We start from the raw sequence: 21,913 nt of genomic DNA on the forward strand, positions 1-21,913 counted from the left end.
CCCGAAACGGGAAATCAAATACTCCTCTGTGGTTAATCCGACTCCACAAACATACCAGTAGTACGAACAGCCTTAATCAACCAAAAATAAATATGAATAAATAAATAAATGAATCAAAATAGCAGCTACTATTTATAGTCGGACCATACAATTTGATTGGCCACAACCGATGATTAGCAATGCAATGTTAAAATAAAATATTATTTCTGCTTCACGGATTTCACCCAGCTCAAAAGTCACATTTACACAGCATACAGCAGAGTCAAGTACACTTGATGTGTGGACTTTATAACAGTTTTTAAATTGTGTTGATAGGCACGTGAAACCAGAGTTATGATAAAAAAAATATATATATATATATATATATATATATATATATATATATATATATATATATATATATATATATATATGCAATGTTTGTGTAGGAGCCATAATTGAATGTATTGAATTTTGATGATCACTGGGTTTTTATTTGTTTGGTTGTTATGGGAGTCACGTGGGTGCTAGCGGTGACATAAATGGGCGTTGTCAGTCTGTCATTCACTGGGTTTTGATTTTGACAGAGAGGAGGGCTGGGTAGCCGTAGTTTTTGTTGACCGCTGCACTACATGTTTCGCTTCGTTATATTAGAGCCTGTGACGTTGTAAGAGTCTGAATCAGGAGCTGATTATATTACTCTGTAAACTCTCAAAGCACTTTAATAAACAAGCAAACAATTCCACCTCTCGCATTATTGCGTAAAGTTGACAGCGCGTCAGGCAAATAGGCAGGCTCCAGCCCCGGCCTGTAGCGACTGTGGAAGTCGCTACATCTTTAGTCAACAAAAAACGGCATTTTGGAGAAGCAAGCCGCAAGCAGGATCAAAGAAATCAGATCAAGGAACCTGAAAGACGCCAAGTAAGTGCAGCGCATCTGTATGAGTGAGCCCAGCAGCACCGACACACCTGACGCAATTCTGAGGAGCGCAGGTAAGAATACCTGTGTATGTCTGGTTGTGGAAAAGGAAGCCACACTGTGCATTAGCGCTGAGATGCTTCAAAAGGACACACTGAACGGAATGGAATGGATGTTGGTTAAATGTGCAACGTTTTGGCTGCGCTCTTGGAATGATGTCTGCGCTGCGTCTTATTAATTATGCTGCTTGGATGACGTTTAAATGGACAATTAAAGTGCCGTTACGTTGAAAGGATTTTATGGTCAAAGTCTATTGTGGCTTCCAGTGGATATGTTTTAATGGATGATCCCTTTGTGACTTTTACCCCCTGTGTGCCCCTCTGTGTATCTGTGAGCCCTCGTTTCCCCTCGTGTTTTATTCCACGTTTTCCCCAGCCTGTTATGTCTGTGCTCTCCCTGTGCTCCCTCTCTCCTCCTGTCTGCGCCTCTGTGTACTTCCTGTTTTACTTTGACAGTCTCCCGTCAGTATGTGTCATGTTGTGTTGCTCCTGCCCTGTCTCGTTATGATTATCTGTGTCAGCTGTGTTCCCCATGTGCTCCCACCTCCCTCGTTAAATCTCTGTGTATTTATGTCTGTGTCTCCCTCTGTTCAGTGTCGCATTCTCCCTCATTCATGGCCGTGTGTTTCTCTGTGTGCTAGTGTATTGCTTCTCAGTGTAGTTTCTTATCAGTTTGTTTCGCCGTTTCCCTCCAGCAATAAAGCTGTGTTATTGGGCATCTAACACGTATAATACATTATTGTGGTGTATGTCTCCCTATACTAATTGGTGCCAGAGTGAAGCAGCCTCCTGTTCCTCGTCATTACTTGCTTTAGCATGTGATACCTCACAATCATCCCTATTAAACCGGTCTTCCAACCCAGTTGTTACTGAAACATTAAAAATTTGACACTTTGGTTGGCTCACCCTCCCTCTTGCAACCCCGATCTGCCACAATCACTTATTTGTTCCAGCAAAGATTGACTTAAGATTCTCTGTTTTAGAACATAAAGGTACTGATGATCTATACGTAAATGAGGTTTTTGCAAGTTTTAACGAACTAGTTACTCGCTTTAATTTCATTAAATCCGATTTTATGCGGTACTTCCAGGAGCCAAAACTTTGTTAAAGGGTAAAAACTAGCTTCTCCACCTAGTGAATCTCTTTTAAACAGTACCAAGATGAAATGGGAGTCAGAACTCCATATGAGTTTTTCTGAGTTGTTGTGGGATGGAGCGGTAGGGGCCATTAATTTGTCTTGTAGTTGCGCCAGACTTTCATTAATACAATTTAAAATTTTCCACAGATTACACTACTGTAAAGAAAAACTGTCAACATTTTACCCAGATAAATTTGATGATAAATGTAACAGATGCTCACAGATACCTTGCAATCTTACTCATATGTCCTGGGCGTGCCCTAGGTTGTCTGAATTTTGGCATCAATTCTTCAAAATAATTTCAGATATATTGGGTATAAAATTGATTCCGACTCCACATATCGCTATATTTGGAAAACCACCAAATAACCTTCATACTACAACTATTCAAAATAACCTTATGGCCTTTGCTTCTCTCATCGCTAGAAAAATAATTTTGTTGTTGTGGAAATCATCTCAGCCACCATTAATTAAAGTGTGGCTACAGGATATCTTAGGACTCTTAAAATTGGAGAAGATAAAATTCTCCATCAGAGGCTCATCCAATAGATTTTTCTTTTCTTTTTTTTTTTTTCTCTCACTGGAAACCATTACTTAAATACTTAGAAAAGTAGAACTCTCTCTGTAGTCCACCATATGACAGTGTACAAATTGTTCTGCTATTCCCGGCAGTGGCTGTTCTACCTTATAAGAATGCTTTATTTAAAGATATTCCAGCATTATTAATTTGTTTCAACCGCTGAGCAGGGATTCAGTAATATTAATATTATTACTACTCTTAATATTTAAGATTTATCAATATTTATTAATGTTAATATTAAACTATAAGGATACGCACTACTATCTTATTGTTGATTTCTTGTTCTTGCTTTTTTTTGTATATTTTGTATGGGTTAATTCATTTCCTCTGTAACATATTCATTTTTACATTATTGGGAGGGAGTGGGGGTATTCAGGTACTCATCCCATTTATGTTTTTTTTTATATGCTGTAAAAAAGAAAAAGATCATTTCTATATGTACCTATGTGTATTATGACAGTTTGGTATTGAAAAATAAAAGAAAACAAAGTGTAACCGGTTTTCCTTCCTCTGTGTCTGGCCATGACTGATTAGTCCCAGCTGTGTTCACACCTGTTACCCATCTCCTCGTTATCCTTCATGTGTGCCCTCTGTTCTTTGTCATGTTCTCCATAGTAGCTGTGCCATAGAGTGTCTTTCATGTTCTCTCAGTTATATCTGGTTATGAGTGCTTCAGTTGCCAAGATCTGAGTTCAGGTTTATCTTTTGTTTGCTTCTTTTAGTGTTTTGTCTTGTACTTTGCTTTATGTAATTACTATATCAAAAAAAGCTGCCTCTTTAAGTTAATATTGTCTCAGAGTCCTGTATTTGGGCCCTACTCTAGCCTCCAGCAAAGCTCACCATGACACTTAAACTGTGTTTTGTCTGCTGAGCTGATCTTGAATGATCAACTCTCACAACCAATTTGGTCTTTTATAATTACAACAAAATAAAAGTCCTGCCAATGTCACAAAAAAGGAGGGAGAGATACCTGATAAAAATCAGTTCTGCCCAAATTTCATTAGAACATTGACTTTGCGACAAGAGGGGACAGCATGTTAGACCTTGTTTACTCAAACATTCAGCATGCAAGGCTTCACCCCTCCCCCAGATTGGACAATCTTAAATACACCACTGATCTATGCATCAAAACTACAAAAATCACCCGAGTGCCAAAGAAGTGCCACTGTTTCCTGCTTCAATGACTACCGGCTGGTGACACTTACACCCATCATCGCAAAGTGCTTTGAGAGGCTGGTATTGAGGCACATGAAAACTCACCTTCCACCAAATCTGGAGCTGCTACAGTTTGCCTACTGCCCAAACCGCTCCAGAAATCATGCCATCTCGTCTGCTGTTCACCTTTCTCTCTCCCATCTCAACAAAAAGGACACGTATGCCAGATAGCTGTTTAATGACTTCAGCTCAGCATTCAACACTGTCATTCCCCAGAGGCTGGTAAAGAAGTTGGACCTACTGGGAATAAACATCACTCTCTGCAACTGGATCTTGGACTTCCTAACTGACAGGTCCCAGTCTGTCTCCATAGGAAATAACACAGACTGAGTACAGGATCAGCACAGGGCTGTGTGCTTAGTCCACTGCTGTTCACCTTGCTAACACATGACTGTACTGCACAGTACAGCTCAAATCACATGATCAAGTTTGCAGATGACACAACAGTGGTGGGTCTCATCACCAACAACAATGAGTCTAAATACAGAGAGAAGGTACAGCAGTCTGTCTTCTGGTGTGGTTCCTGCAAGTTTCAAACATGCACTAGTGCAGCCACTGCTTAAGAAACCTGGCCTTGATCACACAGTTTTAGCGAACTATAGGCCTACTTCCAAGCTCCCTTTACTTTCCAAGGTTTTAGAGAAAATTGTTTTTAGTCAACTGAAAGATTTTCTAGATGATAATGGCATCCAAATTTATTTGCCCCTGAAGCAGAAGGGTGGCATCTCCATAAAACCTCTCACAACATGCCTAGATGACATTAAAGCTTGGTTGGCTCTAAACTTTTTAAATTTTAATGAAAAGAAAACAGAGTTGTTGGTGTTTGGACCCAGTGGTCCCTGCGAGTCCTCCTCTGTAGATTTGGGACCCCTGGAAGTTTATTTTAAACCTGTTGTTACTGATTGATCAATGTCCTCTTTAAGAGACATTTGATTTTCCTCCTCGTCTTCCTTCTCTCATATATATATATATATATATATATATATATATACACACACACACACACACACAAAAGGGAAAATCTAGCATCTGAGTCCACACAACGTTCACAAGACTTACAGTTTTAATTCGTTCCAGGGGAAAACTTTCCCAAGTTTCAGGTCCATTGTTCGTCTTCTCCGCAGGTCTGTAATGATATGTTTACTCACAACATCACTACTTATCATCTTTTGTTCAAGTACTCCTTTGGCACGAGTTTTCCAAATATGTGTGTTTATTACACACATTACTAACCAAAAGAGTCTCCTTTTGTCGTCACACATTTTTTCTTTAAACAAACCATATTTAACTGCTTTAATATTAACATCCACATCATAGCCAATCTCTGTCATCTTATGCCTGATCTCAGTTGTCCTATAACAATCCAATAGGAGATGTTCTAGGGTCTCATCTTCATCACAGCCTGTCATAGGACATTTCATGGTGGTAACAAAACAACTCCATTGTACCACCGCCCTCACAGGGAGGCGCCCGAGCGAGATGAGCCACACCACGTCTCTCATGCTTTCAGATAATAATTTGTCTTGTATATTTTTAACTATTGAAAGGTTTTCATCCTCATTTGCATACTTATATTGAATTACACCTTCATTTTTGGTTTCATTAATTTTTTTTATAGATATTTTTCGTATTATCTTGGAGAATATTTAAACTATATTGTTCCCATTGACTTGATAAGTCACCGAACATAAGTCTGTGGTATGGAACACCCGCTCTGGCCCTGCCTCTTTTCTTTTGCCACAATTGCTCCTTCCCTCGAACCCACGGGGCACCCCGAGAAATTGCGCTTTGAGTAATTTTTATAAAAGGAATTCGCAAAACAATCTCTAAGTCTGGGGCTCCCAAACCCCCGTGCTTCCTACTCTTGTACATAAATTTTCTCTTAGTCACTTCTCGATTGGATCCCCAGATAAATTTAATGCACATCTTACTTATTTTCATTATAGTTGTTCTCGGAGGAGGAAAAATTGCGGCAAGGAAAAGAAGTTTCGAAATTATGTGTGTTTTTACAATATTAATACGCGTTTTATAATTTGTATCTTTATTTTCCCATTTCATAATTTCCATTTTAATTTCATTTTCTTTCTTATTCCAATTTAGTAAACTAGAGTCAGTATTATCAATCCATATACCCAAAATTTTAATCTCCCTACATAGAGAGATCATCATTTTAGGTTGTCTGGTCTGATGTCCAAGCCACACCCCTTCAGTTTTGTCTTGGTTCAGTTTGGCACCTGATGCCTGTTCGTAATGGTGTAGTATCTCCATAACTGAAGACAGTTCGTTTTGGTTTCTAATTATCACCGTCACGTCATCTGCATACGCCAAAGCTGCGATTTTAAGGGATTTATCAAGGACGTATCCCTTGATCCGTTTATCATCATTTATCCTTTTCAATAAGGGATTAATTGCAAGGACATATAACGCAGCACTCAAAGGACATCCTTGTTTAACCCCGCACTCAGCACTAAAAGGGGATGAGAGCTTTCCATTTACCTTAACTTGCACTAGGGACTTTTTATAACTCAATTGGATAATAGAAATAAATTGGTCCGGAAAATTATAAGCTTTCATTACTTTCCATAAATAAGAGTGGGAAACAGAATCAAAAGCCCTCCTTTGATCTAATCCTAAAATGCAGAGTTCTGAATCCTTTCCATTATAAACAATTTCTCTTAACATACTTAAGTTATCCCACATCAATCGTCCCTTAATTGCGCATGTTTGTTCTTTTTCAATGATAATATCTAATACATCCTCTAGTCTAGACATAATTATTTTAGCAAAAATCTTATAATCTACATTCATTATTGTCAGTTGCCTATAATTGTTAATGTCTTCTCTATCACCTTTCTTATATAATAAACACATAACTCCTTCATAAAACGATTTACCCATTGTTTCTCTTTCTATTCCTTCATTAAAATACTGAGTTAACAATTCAGACAGTTCTTTACTCACAATTTTGTAAAATTCAGAGGGGAGTCCATCCAGACCAGGTGTTTTATCGGTACTAAGTTGGTTAATTACTGACTCCACTTCCTCTCTTTTAATTTTTCCAATCAAAGTTTCATAAATGACAGAATCTAATGGTTCAACCTCACTCAAAAAATTGTTAATAGCGTCGCTGTTTGTAACTATGGATGAAAACATCTCCGAACAATAATCTCTAATCACTTGTCTTTTCCCCTCTTCTTTAAAAACTGACTTTCCATGTTTATCCTTAATTGAGACAATAAAGTCATTCCGACTTTTCTTTTGATTATTAAAAATCATATAATCGCTGTTCCCGTGAAAGTCAGTACGTCGCAACATATTAAATAAAACTTCTCTATTGACTCGATCAATGTCCTCTTTAAGAGACATCATTTGATTTTCCTCCTCCTCTTCCTTCTCCTTCTTATTTCTTAAATATATATATCTACTCACATCTTCGTTATATTTTACATTCTTTGCATGATTTAATTCTCTCGCTTTAAATTTAAAAAATTGACACATACGTCGTTTAAGAAGCTCCCAAAGTTCCGAGAAAGAAGTAGTAAAAATCTTAAGATGTAATATTTTCCTAATTTCAGATTTAACTTCGGACACAAGCAACTCGTCTGCTAACAAGGATGTATTCAATTTCCAATAGTTCAAAAATTCATGGGGACAACACGACACTGTTGCCATAACCACCATATGATCAGAAAAGTCTGTTAAAAGAGTGTCATATTTCAGACCTTGAACATTATGTGATATGTAGAATCTATCAATCCTTGTTTTAGTTAATGAATCGAATTTAGTGTAGTGGACGGTATGTGGATGCAAGTGCCTGTATAAATCACGGAGTGCTGCTTCCTTACAAACTTTAACCAACAATTTGCTTTCCCTCAGTTCTCTAAATTCAAACTTGGATATTCTATCAGTTGCTTCAGTAACAATGTTAAAATCTCCACATAGAATTATATTAAAACCAATCTCTAATAAATTGTTAGCAGAGACGGGTCTTCCAGCGGAATCTGCATGAATATTGAAGATACTTATATTGTCTAGACGGAGGAATAATCACACGTGGGGCATCGGCTTTTCACCGGAACAACACTTAGTTTTTATTATTGAACTCTCGCGTGCACTCTGCAGCATAACAGGAAGCATCCTTTCAAAATAAAATCACAACAGATGACAACGAAGGCATACCTATTAACTAGCTCAACACCCCCACTTGCACTCACGTTGTCAGCTTTACATGCATTCCAAAAGAAACAGTTTTTCTTTACTATTTGTTTACACTCCAAACATATATTTCTCAAACTTCAATAACTTCCCCTTTGTTGCTGGCTTTGTCATAACATCGGCCACCATCAGACCTGTCGGACAATACTCCAATATCAAATTTCCAGCATTAACTGTTGATCTCACAAAATGATATTTGATATCGATATGCTTACACCTCTGTCTGTTAACAGGATTCTTTGCCAATGCAATAGTCCCTTGATTGTCCTCAAAAATCTTTGGCGGTCTCTTTTGATGCTCATACATGCTTTGCAATAGTTGTGTCAAGTACAAACATTCTTGTGTTGTTGCTGCCAAAGCTATGTACTCTGCTTCACAAGTTGACAAGGCAACAGTTGGCTGCTTCTTTGTTCGCCATGACACCAAAGTACCTCCTTCATTCAGGCTTACGCAGTAACCTGTAGTACTCCTCCTGTCAGTCACATCCGCAGCCCAGTCTGAGTCACTGTGACCTTGTACTCTCAAATCTTTGTCACTTTTCCTGTAGCACAATGTCTTGTCTTTTGATTGTTTCAGGTACCTTAGAACATGTTTCACAGTAGTCCAATGTTCCACAGCTGGTTCTTTGAAGTGCTGTGACAGCTTACTTACAACAAAACTCAAATCTGGTTGTGTGCAAGAGGTCAAGTAAATAAGGCTACCTACTGCCTCTCTGTACATTCTGACATTGTTCATTTTCTCAGCATCATCATTGTAGTTCAACCTTTGTTCACAAGGAGTTGATCTTGGTTTACAGTCTTGCATTTGAAATCTTTCCAGTATGTTTTCTACATATCTCTCTTGTGACATTTTTACACAATCTTGGGTTTGCTCAAAATCAATACCAAGAAAATGTTTGAGTTTCCCCATATCTTTCATTTTGAATCTTGCAGTTAGCATTTCCTTCACAGTTTTCAAAACCCTTTCATCACTGGCTGCAATAATAATATCATCAACCCATATGATCATGATCACTTTTTCTTTTCCTGTTTTCCTTGTGTAAACACAATGATCTACAGGACTCTGCATGAAACCGTTCTCTATCAAATAGTCATGTAATGTCCTGTTCCAGTTTCGGCCTGACTGTTTAAGCCCATAAAGTGACTTTTCCAGCTTGTAGACCAGTTTCTCATCTGTTTTTCCTTTTACTTCATAGCCTTCTGGCTGCTCAACATACACTTCAAAATCTATTGGTGCATGCAAGTATGCGGTTTTTACATCCATCTGATGCAAAATCAGGTTTTCTTGTATTGCACACTGCATCAATACTCTTATGCTTGTCAGGTTAGCAGTCGGAGAAAAAGTTTCATCATAGTCTATCCCAAAACACTGGTTGTAACCTTTAGCTACGTACCGTGCTTTATATTTTTCTGATCCATCACCACTGTTTTTCTTCACATATACCCATCTACCCCCCACTGCTTTCTTTCCCCCAGGTAAGATTGTTAGGGTAAAGGTGTTGTTCTCTTTTAAGGATTGCATTTCTTCATCCATAGCTGCTTTCCACTCTCTAGAGTTGGGTGACCTTGCAGCTTCACTGAATGTCACGGGTGAGTTACTTATCAGTCTGTAACAGTAGTCTATGTTAGTCAGCACTTGATCATCAATGTCTTCTCCTGACTCATATTCATTTAGATAATCTGGTTTCTTTCTTGTTCTAGAAGGATACCTTCTGGAGTTTTCAGTCTCATCACTAAGTGGCATCTGACTGTTCACTTCTGGTTGGTTGTCAGTATCTGGTTCCTGTGAACTGGTACTGGGGCTTTCCCTGTTCACGTTTGGTCTCTCCCTCACCTGTATGTCTTCATCCTCAGATGTCGTATCAGTTTGTGTTTGCTTTTCCTCATTGTGTTTGGTTACAAACTTAACCAGCCTAAACTTTTGCACTTTGGCGCTGTCTGGGAAATAAACCTTGTATGCTGGACTGTTTTTGTCGTAGCCTACAAAAATCCCTTTTGTACACTTAGAATCCAGCTTACCCTTGTTTTGCTTGTAAGCATAACACTCACACCCAAACTTTCGCATTCTGGATAGATTGGGCTTCCGCCCAGTCAGCAAAAAGTAAGGTGTCTGCCCTGTCCGGTTGTTAAAGCATCTGTTTCTCACGATAGCCGCTGTTTGAACTGCATACGTCCATAATTCCTTTGGTATGGCACTCTCAATAAGCATGCACCTCCCCATATCAAAAAGTGTTCTCCAGCCACGTTCCGCTGTACCATTCTGGTGAGGGGAATATGGGGCTGAAGTTTCATGTCTTATTCCATGTTTGTTTAACAATACCTGGTAACTCTTTGCCATGAACTCTGTGCCGTTGTCTGACCTGATACACTTTACCTTCCCGAGTGGGGCTGTATCGGCCAAAAAGATTTCAGTTGCTTGCATTGTTTCACTTTTGTTTTTGAGAAAATATACAAATACTGCACCGGAAAAGTCATCGGTAAACAATAATGCATATCTGTGTCCATCTCGTGATTCTGGATCTATCGGCCCTGCTAGATCCGTATGTACCAGCTCGAGAGGTTTCTCAGCTCTCCTGTCAGGGTTTCTATTCCTAGTCTGGACAAATTTTCCCTGAATACACACCTCACAGTTCAAACTTTCTTTGTCAGTTTTCCCTTTGATTTTCATACCTTCAACCACATTTTGTAGCTTCAGAATGTCACTATGATTGCAATGTCCCAAAATTTCATGCCATGTCTGCACATCAAAACAATTATTACACTTATCATCGTACTCACTTACAGTCTCAAGGTAATAAAGTCTGTTGTGCTCATGGATGTGAAACTTTGTACCGTCTCTGTGTTGAAGGACGTTCCTTCCTTTCTTAAAGATGATAGTGGCTCCGTTCGTGGTGGCCGCTCTCACAGAGAAGATATTCTGTGGAAATGAGGGAATGCATAGGGCGTCTTTCAGTGTTGTTTTACACTGTCTCCCTCTGCTGTCTATCAAGCACACCTCTGCATCTCCTCTGCCTTCAGCCACTCCTTTACACCTGGTGCCATCAGCTAATTCCACACAGTGCGTTCCCGGCTGGAAGTCGTCATTAAATTTCTTGAACGCTGTTTTATCATTCAGGATGTGTGATGTTGCGCCAGTATCCACCATTAGGCCTTTGGTCCTGATGTCTTGTGGCTGTTGAGGTGCCGCGTAGTCATCGCTCATCCGGAAGACATAGGTGTCGTCGCTCTCTGCGTTGTCGCCCTCCTCCGAGGCTATGCGTGCTTCATCATTCCGTTGTCGTCTCCTGCAAGTCGACTCTCGATGGGTGTTGCTCCTACAGTGACCGCACCACTGTCTGTAGCGGCATGCTCTGGCCTTGTGTCCCCGTTGGCCACACTTAAAACAGACTATGTCTGACATGTCTCTCCTGTGGTCATTAGCAGCTGCTGCGGGTCTCACGCTGGGTTGCACTCTCGCCTTCATGATGTTATCCTCTTGTTCCATTAAGCGCATTTTCTCAGTGTCCTCATAGCTGCGGAGTTTCGTTTTAAATTCCGCAAACTTGATTTCTGATTCACTTTGCGTAATGTGAACGGAAAAAGGTTTAAATGTTTCTGGTAAACCTTTTAACACCATCGCTACAAGCAGACCATCACTAAGTGTCTCTCCAGCATTTCTCAGGGCTGTAATAAATGTCTCTGCGCGTATGATGTACTCCGTGACGCTCTCACTGCTTGCTTTCTTCAGAGAAGTCAGTTCGGTATAAAGGCTGATAATTCTTGGTTTACCTTTTCCTGCATAATAGTCTCTTAAAATTTTCAGTGCCTCGCGTCCATCATCGGCAGCTTCTCTCATCACGAGCGATAAACTCTTATCATCCAGGAACTGTATTAACTCTGCATAGGCCTGGGCATTCTTATCTTCGTCGTCCTCATCGTCGTCATCACTTTTCAATATTGTGTCTTTTAGACCTTGTAATCTAAGATGTCCCAAAAATTTTGTCTCCCACAGTTCATAATTCTTCTCATCTCCGTCAAAAACCAACCTTGCCCATCGGCCACTGGGTTCACCAGCACGCTTATTCATGGTGCTAACTTAGCACGCTAGCCCTCACCGAACACGCTGTACTTTGCGACTTTTCTGGTGGTAAACTTTCCCCTGGCGTAGCTTCAATGTTTTCCTGGGCCCATAACCTGTTAGCAGAGACGGGTCTTCCAGCGGAATCTGCATGAATATTGAAGATACTTATATTGTCTAGACGGAGGAATAATCACACGTGGGGCATCGGCTTTTCACCGGAACAACACTTAGTTTTTATTATTGAACTCTCGCGTGCACTCTGCAGCATAACAGGAAGCATCCTTTCAAAATAAAATCACAACAGATGACAACGAAGGCATACCTATTAACTAGCTCAACATAAATACTTAAGTTTTTTCAACAATTGTATCTTTTTCGTTCGTTCGGGTGCATTATAAACATTAATAATACGCAACCTTTGCCCGTAATAACAGCAATCAACAAGGAGTCGTCGTCTCGGTATTATGTCTCTTCTTTTGATTATATTCACCGCATCTTTTTTAAAGAAAATACCCACTCCATCAGAGCTGTCTTCCCCTATCGATATTATTGAATGGGCAGTGTTCCACATTTTATTTAATTCACATACATCTACGTGTGTCTTTAATCTCATCTCTTGAAGGCACAAAATATCATAATCAAGTCTTTTTAAGAAATCAACCTTCCTTTTCCTGCTTTTATCTGATTGGAGACCTCTGACATTAAATGTTATTATTTTGATGTTACTCATAGGTTGACTAAAGGAGAGACCATCTCAGAAATATTACTCACGGAGGACTTGGTCTATTATCCTTCCGCTTATCTCTTCCAGAGCTAGAAGCAGAAACGCTCCTTTTTCTGCTTCCTCTCGTATCCTCGTTGACGAGCTCGTTGAGGGCCGGGTGACTTCCACTAAAGAAGGTCTTCCGTTTTACTTTCGTTTCCCCGGGCAGCGAAGCAAGAGCCAGAGATGCCGCCTCTGAGAGAGGGAAGGATCCATGGTCCTCGCTATCTCCGTCGTCATCAGGTGTCTGCTCGCTGTCAATTTCTTCGTCATCACTATCGCTTTCATTCTCACCATCCGATGTCTCTATGATTAGGTTACCATCTAGCTCTTCATCACTCTCGTCGCTTTTTTTACTTGACTGAGACAGTGGAGATGGTAACTCATTTTGAACAGGGCTAGACTGGGTATCCTGATCATCCACTTGTGGATTGTCCAATCCAAGCGAAACTGGGAGTGACAGTGAGGTAGCTGTCGGAGGAAGGTGGGGGGGGGAGTAGAGGGAGGGGGCTCTCTCACCTGGTCATTCACGGGGGGATCCAAGACTTGGGAAGGATCCACCAAAGAAGGGAAATCCATGGTGGCAGAAGGTCGAGGTTGTTGGGAAGATTTAAGTATATTCACAAAAGACTTGGGGCATTTAAAGAAAGTGTGTCCTTTCGCACCACAGAGGGAGCACTCACTTTCGTTTTGGCAAATTTTAGCCTTGTGGCCCAACTCACCACATTTCCAACATTTGATAGTGGGGCATTCTCTCACCTGGTGGTCTGGACCTTGGCAGATGAAACACCTCACCGATTGGCCCGGATAAATAATCCTGCCATTGTAGGGGCCCAACGAGATGGAATTCGGAATAGAGATTATATGTCCAGCTTCGTCTCTACGCATCCGAACTTTGTATTTTCGGACTCCATACCAGAATCCGAATTTATCCACTGGCTTGACTGGGGGTTGAAGAATCTCGCAGTACCTTTTAAGATATAGCTCGATATCTTGGTCTGGAATCCTTCCAGTCCAGAACTTAACAACAAGAGTCACTACCTCTACCTGGACAGAAGACTCCACTTGCCAGTCTTTCCATTTCGGATGTGATGCGTTGGAAAGAGAGATCTCTAAGAAGCGACGTAAGGGCGCCTCTTCGGTGAAACACAGCTCAAAATCCCGTTTACTGGGGAGAGCAATGAAGGAGTATATGTCCTGCACATTCAGCCATGATGTTTGCAATATCAGCTCTTCAGCAACATAATCACGGGTCGGGGGGTCCCCGTCTCCGATGTACTTGAGTCTCACCCATAAATTGCTGAAGTTTGAAGCAAACGATAATGGGGCATACGGGGGCATGATTACATAACTAATAACCAATTACTCCGGTTTTGCCACGCCCACTCATTTTGACAGGTTCTTTTCTTCGTAGTATCGAGACTAAGAGAAAATGCACTTTTCTCCAATGAGCAGCACACACCGAGGCGGGGCGATGCTCCACGTGGAGCCCGTCACCAATCACGAGCCGGAGCAGCACCGCGTCACAGCCAGTCTCACACTATAAGAGCAGCGAGTCTCCTCTGTTCGCTACATTTTCTGCTCTTATCAGAGTAAAAGGAAAGTGAGAAAGAATGGCACGAACCAAGCAGACTGCTCGCAAGTTTACTGGCGGCAAAGCCCCCAGGAAGCAGCTGGCCACCAAGGCCGCCCGTAAGAGCGCCCCGGCCACCGGGGGCGTCAAGAAGCCTCACCGTTATAGGCCCGGTACCGTGGCTCTGCGCGAGATCCGCCGTTACCAGAAATCCACAGAGCTGCTGATCCGCAAGCTGCCCTTCCAGCGCCTGGTCCGCGAGATCGCTCAGGATTTCAAGACCGACCTGCGCTTCCAGAGCTCTGCTGTCATGGCTCTGCAGGAGGCCAGCGAGGCTTATCTGGTCGGACTCTTCGAGGACACCAACCTGTGCGCCATCCACGCCAAAAGGGTCACCATAATGCCCAAAGACATCCAGCTGGCTCGCCGCATCCGCGGAGAGAGAGCTTAAGCTACACTCTCTTCTACCAGCAACGGCTCTTTTCAGAGCCACCTCACTCACACCAAGAGCTCGCTCCTTTATTCTTATTGATAGTATTGTTTTTATAATATAAGTCTTATGCTCACACTTGAATATTCATGCTGTTTCTAGAAATTACAGTTGGGATCAACGTGGAATTCACTGACTTTATTTTCAGAATTGCCTCATTCACTATGGCCAATGTGCCTTTCAGGAAGCTGTTTACGTCTTGATGCATTCTCAGTCATCCAGGAAAGCAAATCTCCAAAAAGTTTGTACTTTTACTAGATCAAAGGTGGGTTAGTTACCTTAAAAAAAACAAACAAAAAAAAAAACGAAATGAGCTGTTGTAGAGACCCACCTTTTAGCACATCCCAGCACACCCACTCACGTCACCAGATGCACCTTGTTTAGTTCTCTCACCTTTGATTGGGTGTGGTGCTTCTCTTCAATTGCACTCACCTGTCACACATTATATAAGGACTGCATTCACTTTTGGCTCACTCTTTCTTCACTCCCACACGGGGCGGCAGCTGAGGTGAGGTTCTGTTTGGGTTTTTATTTTATGTATTGTTTAAGGTAATGAGTAGTGATGGGCAGATGAAGCTTCACGAAGCACTGAAGCTTTTCATCCAATTGGTTCATCCCAGCGCAAAGCTTCTTGAAGCTTCATTTGCTCTAGCAGGACACCTACTGGACGTAAAAATATTAGTTGGCATGAATTTGAAGAGTGTGGCATTTTGCACACAGCCTGTAAATGTCAACAACAAAAGGAGTGTGTAAAACATGTATATTGTAGTGATGGCAGTATACTGTGTATATTTATAGTGGCAGTATGGAAAATGATTATTTGGAAATGCTTGAAATGGAAATGATCATTTACTGTGAGGTGAGGTGTGGTTGGGGTGTGGACAGTAGTTGTGCTTTTGTAACGTTGAGGTATGGACAGCTACACACTGAGGCTCCTGCCTGTTCACATCTTATTCTGTAAAAACTGCATTTCCACTGCTTTTATGGCCTTTTTAGTGGGGAGAACATAGCTAGGATTTAATGATTTAACAAATCTTTTGAATCCTTTGTCCTCCACAATGCTAAATGGCTGGGAGTCCTCAATCACCATGTTAACCAGGTCTTCATCTATTTGAGATTGTTCTCCTGAGGAAAGACAATAAAGACAAAGCACAAATATAAATATCACACACGTAACTTATAACAGTTGTATAATATTGTTATATCATTTAGTAACATTACAGCATGCTATATTATCATTGCATTTGATGGCTCACCTGGTCTTGCTCCACAATCGGTGTTCCCCTTATTCTCATGCAAAGCTCTGTAGTGCCTAAGCATGGATGAGGTGTTGTTATATCCCAGCTCCCTGGCACATAGCAAACACTTCACCTTGTACAAAAGTCAAGACAGCTTAACATAAATTGTATTGCACCATCAGTATTATGAAAATACATCTTCTGTAGAAATTTACATACCTTGTTGGGAGGAATAAGATCAAAATGTTCCCACACAGGGGAGGACATCCTCCTCTTCTTAGCCGGCTCCATTCTCTCCTGACTTTCTCTCCTCACTCTCATAAACCTCCAAACTGTCTCCAAACTCTCACTAACCGCAACTCTCCATCAAACACCCACATTTTGAAGTCTGAGGGGTTTATATTGCTGTCATATCTCGCGGCAAAGTTCGAACCACTTCATGAACCAGTCACGTGGTACAGCCGGGCAGCGAGGCTTCGGACGTCATCATTTTCAGCTCCTCCCATAAATGAAGCAAGCCTCGATACGCGCATCGCGGAAACGCCCCCTCCATTACTCGACACAAGCTTCGAAGCCTCGATACAGAACGTCACATCACTAGTAATGAGTAACTTAAATCTCTGTTTTCTTTCAGCATTGGCAGTCCATGTGTCTTTCCTTCCTTCCTTCTTTGCCTTATTGATTTGGAGAATAAAAGGAAAACCCTGAGAATAATTAGATGAGTGCTGATTCTTATTCTAATCGGATGAGCCCATGATGCTGATTGCTTAAGCCCTGAACCTTCCTTCCTTCAAAACATGAGCACTTCTCCTTCAAGCGTATTTCTGGCAGGAAGACATTTACAAATAAACCGATGAATAAGTGATATCTATCCTTTGTTTGGTTTATGACTGTTCAGTGAGTATTAACAAACCGCGGTACTGAATAGGCCTGTAACCAGTGTTGCAAACTCCTCAGTAAGGAAAATCGCTATTGGTTGTCCTAGAAGTCGCTAAATGACGTCATCGCCTAATTTGCATAGTTGGTCATGCTAATGTGATTGTAACCTATGTTGTTGGAGAGAGAAATAACATCGTGGAAGAGAAAGTGAGTAAAAATGGTCCTAAATGCATTTAGAGTTTATTTAGAACTACAAATTAAATTTCTTTTAGCAATTGTTTTTTTTAATGTCACAATTCCAACCCTGCTCCTTTACCCGGGCTTGGACCGGCAAAAGTGACCCGAAATAGGCACTGGTGGAGTTACTTTGTGATCCACAAAACACATAAGAGTAAAAGAACTGACTGCGTTACAGCACCCGCTGCTTGTTGAGAGTAAAAGCGATATGCGCTTTCACGTCTTTTTTTTTTCTTTTTTCTTTTTTTAGAGAAGTCGCTAACGGGTCTCATAACTCGCTAAATATAGCGGCTAAGTTGGCAACACTGCCTTTAACCTGTGAAGTTCAGTTTGTGGTCATGTCAGTTATTGTAACGTTGTGAAGAAAAGCACGCATTACAGGTGAATCTCATAGGAAAACGAAGAGTCAATATATTGTAGCGTCCCTCGACAGAAGACACAGACGATCAGAGTCAATATAATATGTTGGGAACGTCAGTCGGTAATCGTTCGTGAAGTTCTAACACACTACATCAGTCGGTAGGGAAATACTGGCAGGTACTAAAGAAACATTGAAAAAAAAAAACACCCACAAACTATAACAGAAGAAAGCTCTCAAAGTGTGTGGCTCTTAAAAGAGCCGTTTGATGGATTAGGGCGAATGAGTTTAACCGCCGAAGCCGTACAGAGTGCGGCCCTGACTCTTCAGAGCGTACACCACATCCATGGCGGTCACAGTCTTCCTCTTGGCGTGCTCAGTGTAGGTGACGGCGTCGCGGATGACGTTCTCCAGGAACACCTTGAGCACACCGCGGGTCTCCTCATAAATCAGACCGGAGATACGCTTCACTCCGCCACGGCGAGCCAGACTGCGGATAGCGGGTTTGGTGATACCCTGGATGTTATCACGGAGAACTTTACGGTGACGCTTGGCGCCTAGTCCTTTGCCACCCTTGCTTTTTTTTTTTTAAAGCCTTTATTTTCAACATTCATGACAAATTAACAAGCAACAACACATAAAAAAGTTGCATCAAAATATTTGGCAATACTCAGAATAATTTACAATAGATACATTAATACAAAAGTTAAATTACTCAAACATGTTAACATTGATTATATCTTCAACAGATCCCAAGGTAAAGGACTATTCTTTTTTTGTTCTAAAGTCTTCCTCCTTCTCAGGTCTGTAAGGATATTTTTGCACACAGCAACGCTATCTATCATTTTTTGCTCAATGACCACCTTGGCTCTGGTTTTCCAAATGTGGGTGTTAATGACACACATGATAAGCCAAAAGAGGCGTCTTTTACACTCGTACATTTTTTTCTTTAAACAGACCATATTTTATAGCTTGTATGTTGTTATCAATTTCAAACCCCATTTTAGTCATCTGTTGTCTGATTTCTACTGTTCTATAACAGGATAATAGTAAATGTTCAAGGGTTTCATCTTCGACACATCGTGACATAGGACATTCTTTGGTGGTAACATAACAGCTCCACTGAACCACCGCTCTAACGGGGAGGCGTCCAACAGAAATCAACCACACAGTGTCTCTCATATTTTCAGAGATTAATTTGTCATAGATATTTTTAACTACTAACGGGTATTCTTCTACGCCCACGCCCTTATATTTTATCTTCTCAAAGTGATACGGAGATGTGGCGCACCCAATCCACACTCTTTGCCTTTATACATTAAGGTTCGTTTCGTTACCTCACGGTTTGTTCCCCATATTAATTTAACACACAATTTGTTTAAAAGTAAAAGTGATTTGTGAGGAGGAGGAAAAACTGTGGCAAGGAAGAGAAGGTTAGATACTATATGGGTTTTGACTATATTTACTCGCGCTTTATAGTTAGTATTTTTATTTTCCCACTTAGCAACTTCTTCTTTAATTTCGCATTCCTTTTTAGACCAGTTTAACAAACAGGGGTCCCCTTTGTTGATCCAAATTCCCAAGACTTTCATTTCGTCATTTACTTGTATGTTTATTTTCGGCTTTTGTAGTGAGGAACCAAACCACACACCTTCTGTTTTTTCTGGGTTTAATTTTGCCCCTGATGCCAATTCATATAGTTTGAGGTGAAAAAATAGCCTATCCAACTCGTCCTGGTTCCTAATAATAACTGTAACATCGTCGGCATAAGCCATAGCTGTCCATCATTAAAACAGTATCCTTTAATATTAATGTCTTTATTAATTAGTTTCAATAAGGGATTGATGGCTAAGACATACAAAGCAGCGCTTAGCGGGCATCCCTGTTTCACTCCACAGGAAGCATGGAATTGTTCGGTCAAACTTCCATTTACCTTGACTTGTATGATGAATTTTTTTATATAACAATTTTACCATGGCGATGAAACCGTCCGGCATCCCATAGGCTTTCATAACCGCCCATATATACGAAAGAGAAAGATAATCAAATGCTTTCTTTTGATCTAAGCCAAGAATAAAAAAGTCAGAGTCTCTTCTGGAGTATATTACCTCTCTTAGGGTGCACAGATTATCCCACATCTGGCGACCTTTTATAGCACATGTCTGTTCCCTCACAATAATTTTATCTAATATATCTTCTAATCTTATTATTTTAGCTAATATTTTATAATCAACATTCATTATTGTTAATTGTCTATAATTATTTATATCACTTTTATCACCTTTTTTATATAATAAACACATCAGGCCAAAATAGAAAGACTCACATAATACTCCTTTTTCAAGCCCTGAATTCAAAGTTGAGGTTAAAAGTTCATTTACTTCCGCTATACCCAACTTGTAAAACTCAGCTGGGACACCATCTAAACCTGGAGTTTTATTGTTATTCAGTTGCTCAATAGCAGCTAAAACCTCTTCTTTTCTTATCACCCCAAGGAGTGAATCAAAAACAGAAGGTTCAAGAGGTTCAATAACACTTAACAATGATCGTAAAGTATTGCTGTCTGAAAGTAATGCAGAAAACATGGAAAAGCATTGTTCTCTGACAACGTATCTTTTCTCACTCTCATTGGCGGTTAATTTTCCACTTCCATCCCTAATCGAGGGGATAAAGATGCTACCACGTCTCCTCTGACCAGAGACAATCGCAAAGTCAGTGTTTCCGTTTTCATCACACCCTGCTGTTATCTGCATATTAAGTAATAATTCAGTATTTATCAATTCTATTTCTTTTTTCAACTCATCCATCTGATGTTCCTCTTCTTCGTTTCTTTTTTTTATACTTTAGACTTATATATGCTTTTACATCTTCATTATATTTCATATTCTTGGCATGATTTAACTCCCGACATTTAAATTTGAAGAAATCTTTTAAGCAAATCCCACAGTTCTATCTCAGAACTTACCAGAACTCTTAATTGCAATATTTTTTTTAATTTCACATTTTAGTTCTTGTATTAGCGTCAGATTCCTCAAACACGCCGTATTTAATTTCCAATAGTTTTTAGGATAGTCAAGACCACACTGCATTGTAGCTTTAACAATCATATGATCAGATAGATCAGTCATATAGGTGTCATAATTAAGGGCGTGTATTGAAGAAGAAATATAAATCCTATCTATTCTAGTTTTGACATTTGTGTCAAATCTAGTAAAATGAATCTTTGTGGGATGTAATATTCTATAGAGATCTCTAAGGGAAGCATCTGCGCAAACCTGCGCTAAAAATTTACCTTCACGATTGATCTTAAAAGGCGTTGTAGCAACTCTATCACTTTCCTCCGTTACAATATTAAAATCGCCACCCATTATTAAATTAAAACCCACTTCCAAGAGCTGCTTCATTTTTTTTAACAGCCTCATTTTCTTTGTCCTTTCAGGTGCAGTATAAACATTGATGATCCGCATCTTCTGTCCATGATAAAAACAGTCAACTAAAAGAAGTGTACTGGCCTCGTAGAACCACTTTCTACTATCCAGGAGTTAAACACCTCCACACAAAAGTCACTAGTAGTAATACGATGGCACCTATCCAATATGGCGGCCAACCAAACCGGTTTGAGAACCGGTTTGACCGGTTTCGTGCGTGTGCGCATGCGCGTTCAGTAATTCGATGGCACTAGTCCAAGATGGCGGCCGGCCAAACCGATTTGACCAGTTTCGTGTGTGTGTGCGCATGCGTGTTCAGGTGTGGAAATACCACAGGGTATCAGAGGGGTTATATGAGTTTATGTGTTTTTAACGGGGTTTTAATTTAATCAAACCATAGGGTTTTTAATTAAACTATTTTTTCACTTAGGTGTATCGCAACATTCAGTTATGCATGTGTTCTTAAAAGCAATTCTTTGTTTCTTGTTTCATTCTTGGCGGAGTGGAAGCTGTTTTGGTTCACAGTGCGCCTTAACAAAGAGGGTGTGCTCTAGTCAAAAGTGTTGGTAATAGTGTTTTAATCACACTAATTTTCTAAATCTGACAATGTCTCAGCTTGCAGTGAGGCATGCATTTTATTTTATAAATGGCACAAATGGGAATTTCTTCTGAATGGGTGATGTCAGCATGTTCACAAGCGTTTCATTTAATCAAACCCCTAGTTTTAATTTAACTAGTTTTTACACATCTACTGGGGTTTCTTTCCAGGGTTGATGCGATCATT

At 40.4% G+C, this 21,913-nt stretch overlaps 2 protein-coding genes across 2 annotated transcripts; one reads left to right on the plus strand and one right to left on the minus strand.

Annotated features, from left to right (window-relative positions):
- Positions 1 to 14,539: 14,539 nt before the first annotated feature.
- Positions 14,540 to 14,962, plus strand: LOC309702750 (histone H3.2-like; the record flags this gene model as incomplete). Its single annotated transcript, XM_082527386.1, has 1 exon — positions 14,540 to 14,962. The coding sequence occupies one exon, from the start codon at positions 14,540 to 14,542 to the stop codon at positions 14,948 to 14,950; it is 411 nt and encodes a 136-aa protein (XP_082383512.1). The 3' UTR covers positions 14,951 to 14,962.
- A 3,025-nt stretch (positions 14,963 to 17,987) lies between these two features.
- On the minus strand, positions 17,988 to 19,713 carry LOC309703114 (histone H4-like; the record flags this gene model as incomplete). Its single annotated transcript, XM_082527825.1, has 2 exons — positions 17,988 to 18,274; positions 19,675 to 19,713. The coding sequence occupies 2 exons, from the start codon at positions 19,711 to 19,713 to the stop codon at positions 17,990 to 17,992; spliced, it is 324 nt and encodes a 107-aa protein (XP_082383951.1). The 3' UTR covers positions 17,988 to 17,989.
- Between the last annotated feature and the right edge of the window lie 2,200 nt (positions 19,714 to 21,913).

Source organism: Aulonocara stuartgranti (genome assembly GCF_965226115.1).
Source record: "Aulonocara stuartgranti genome assembly, chromosome: 3".
In the NCBI taxonomy this organism is placed as follows: Eukaryota; Metazoa; Chordata; class Actinopteri; order Cichliformes; family Cichlidae; genus Aulonocara; species Aulonocara stuartgranti.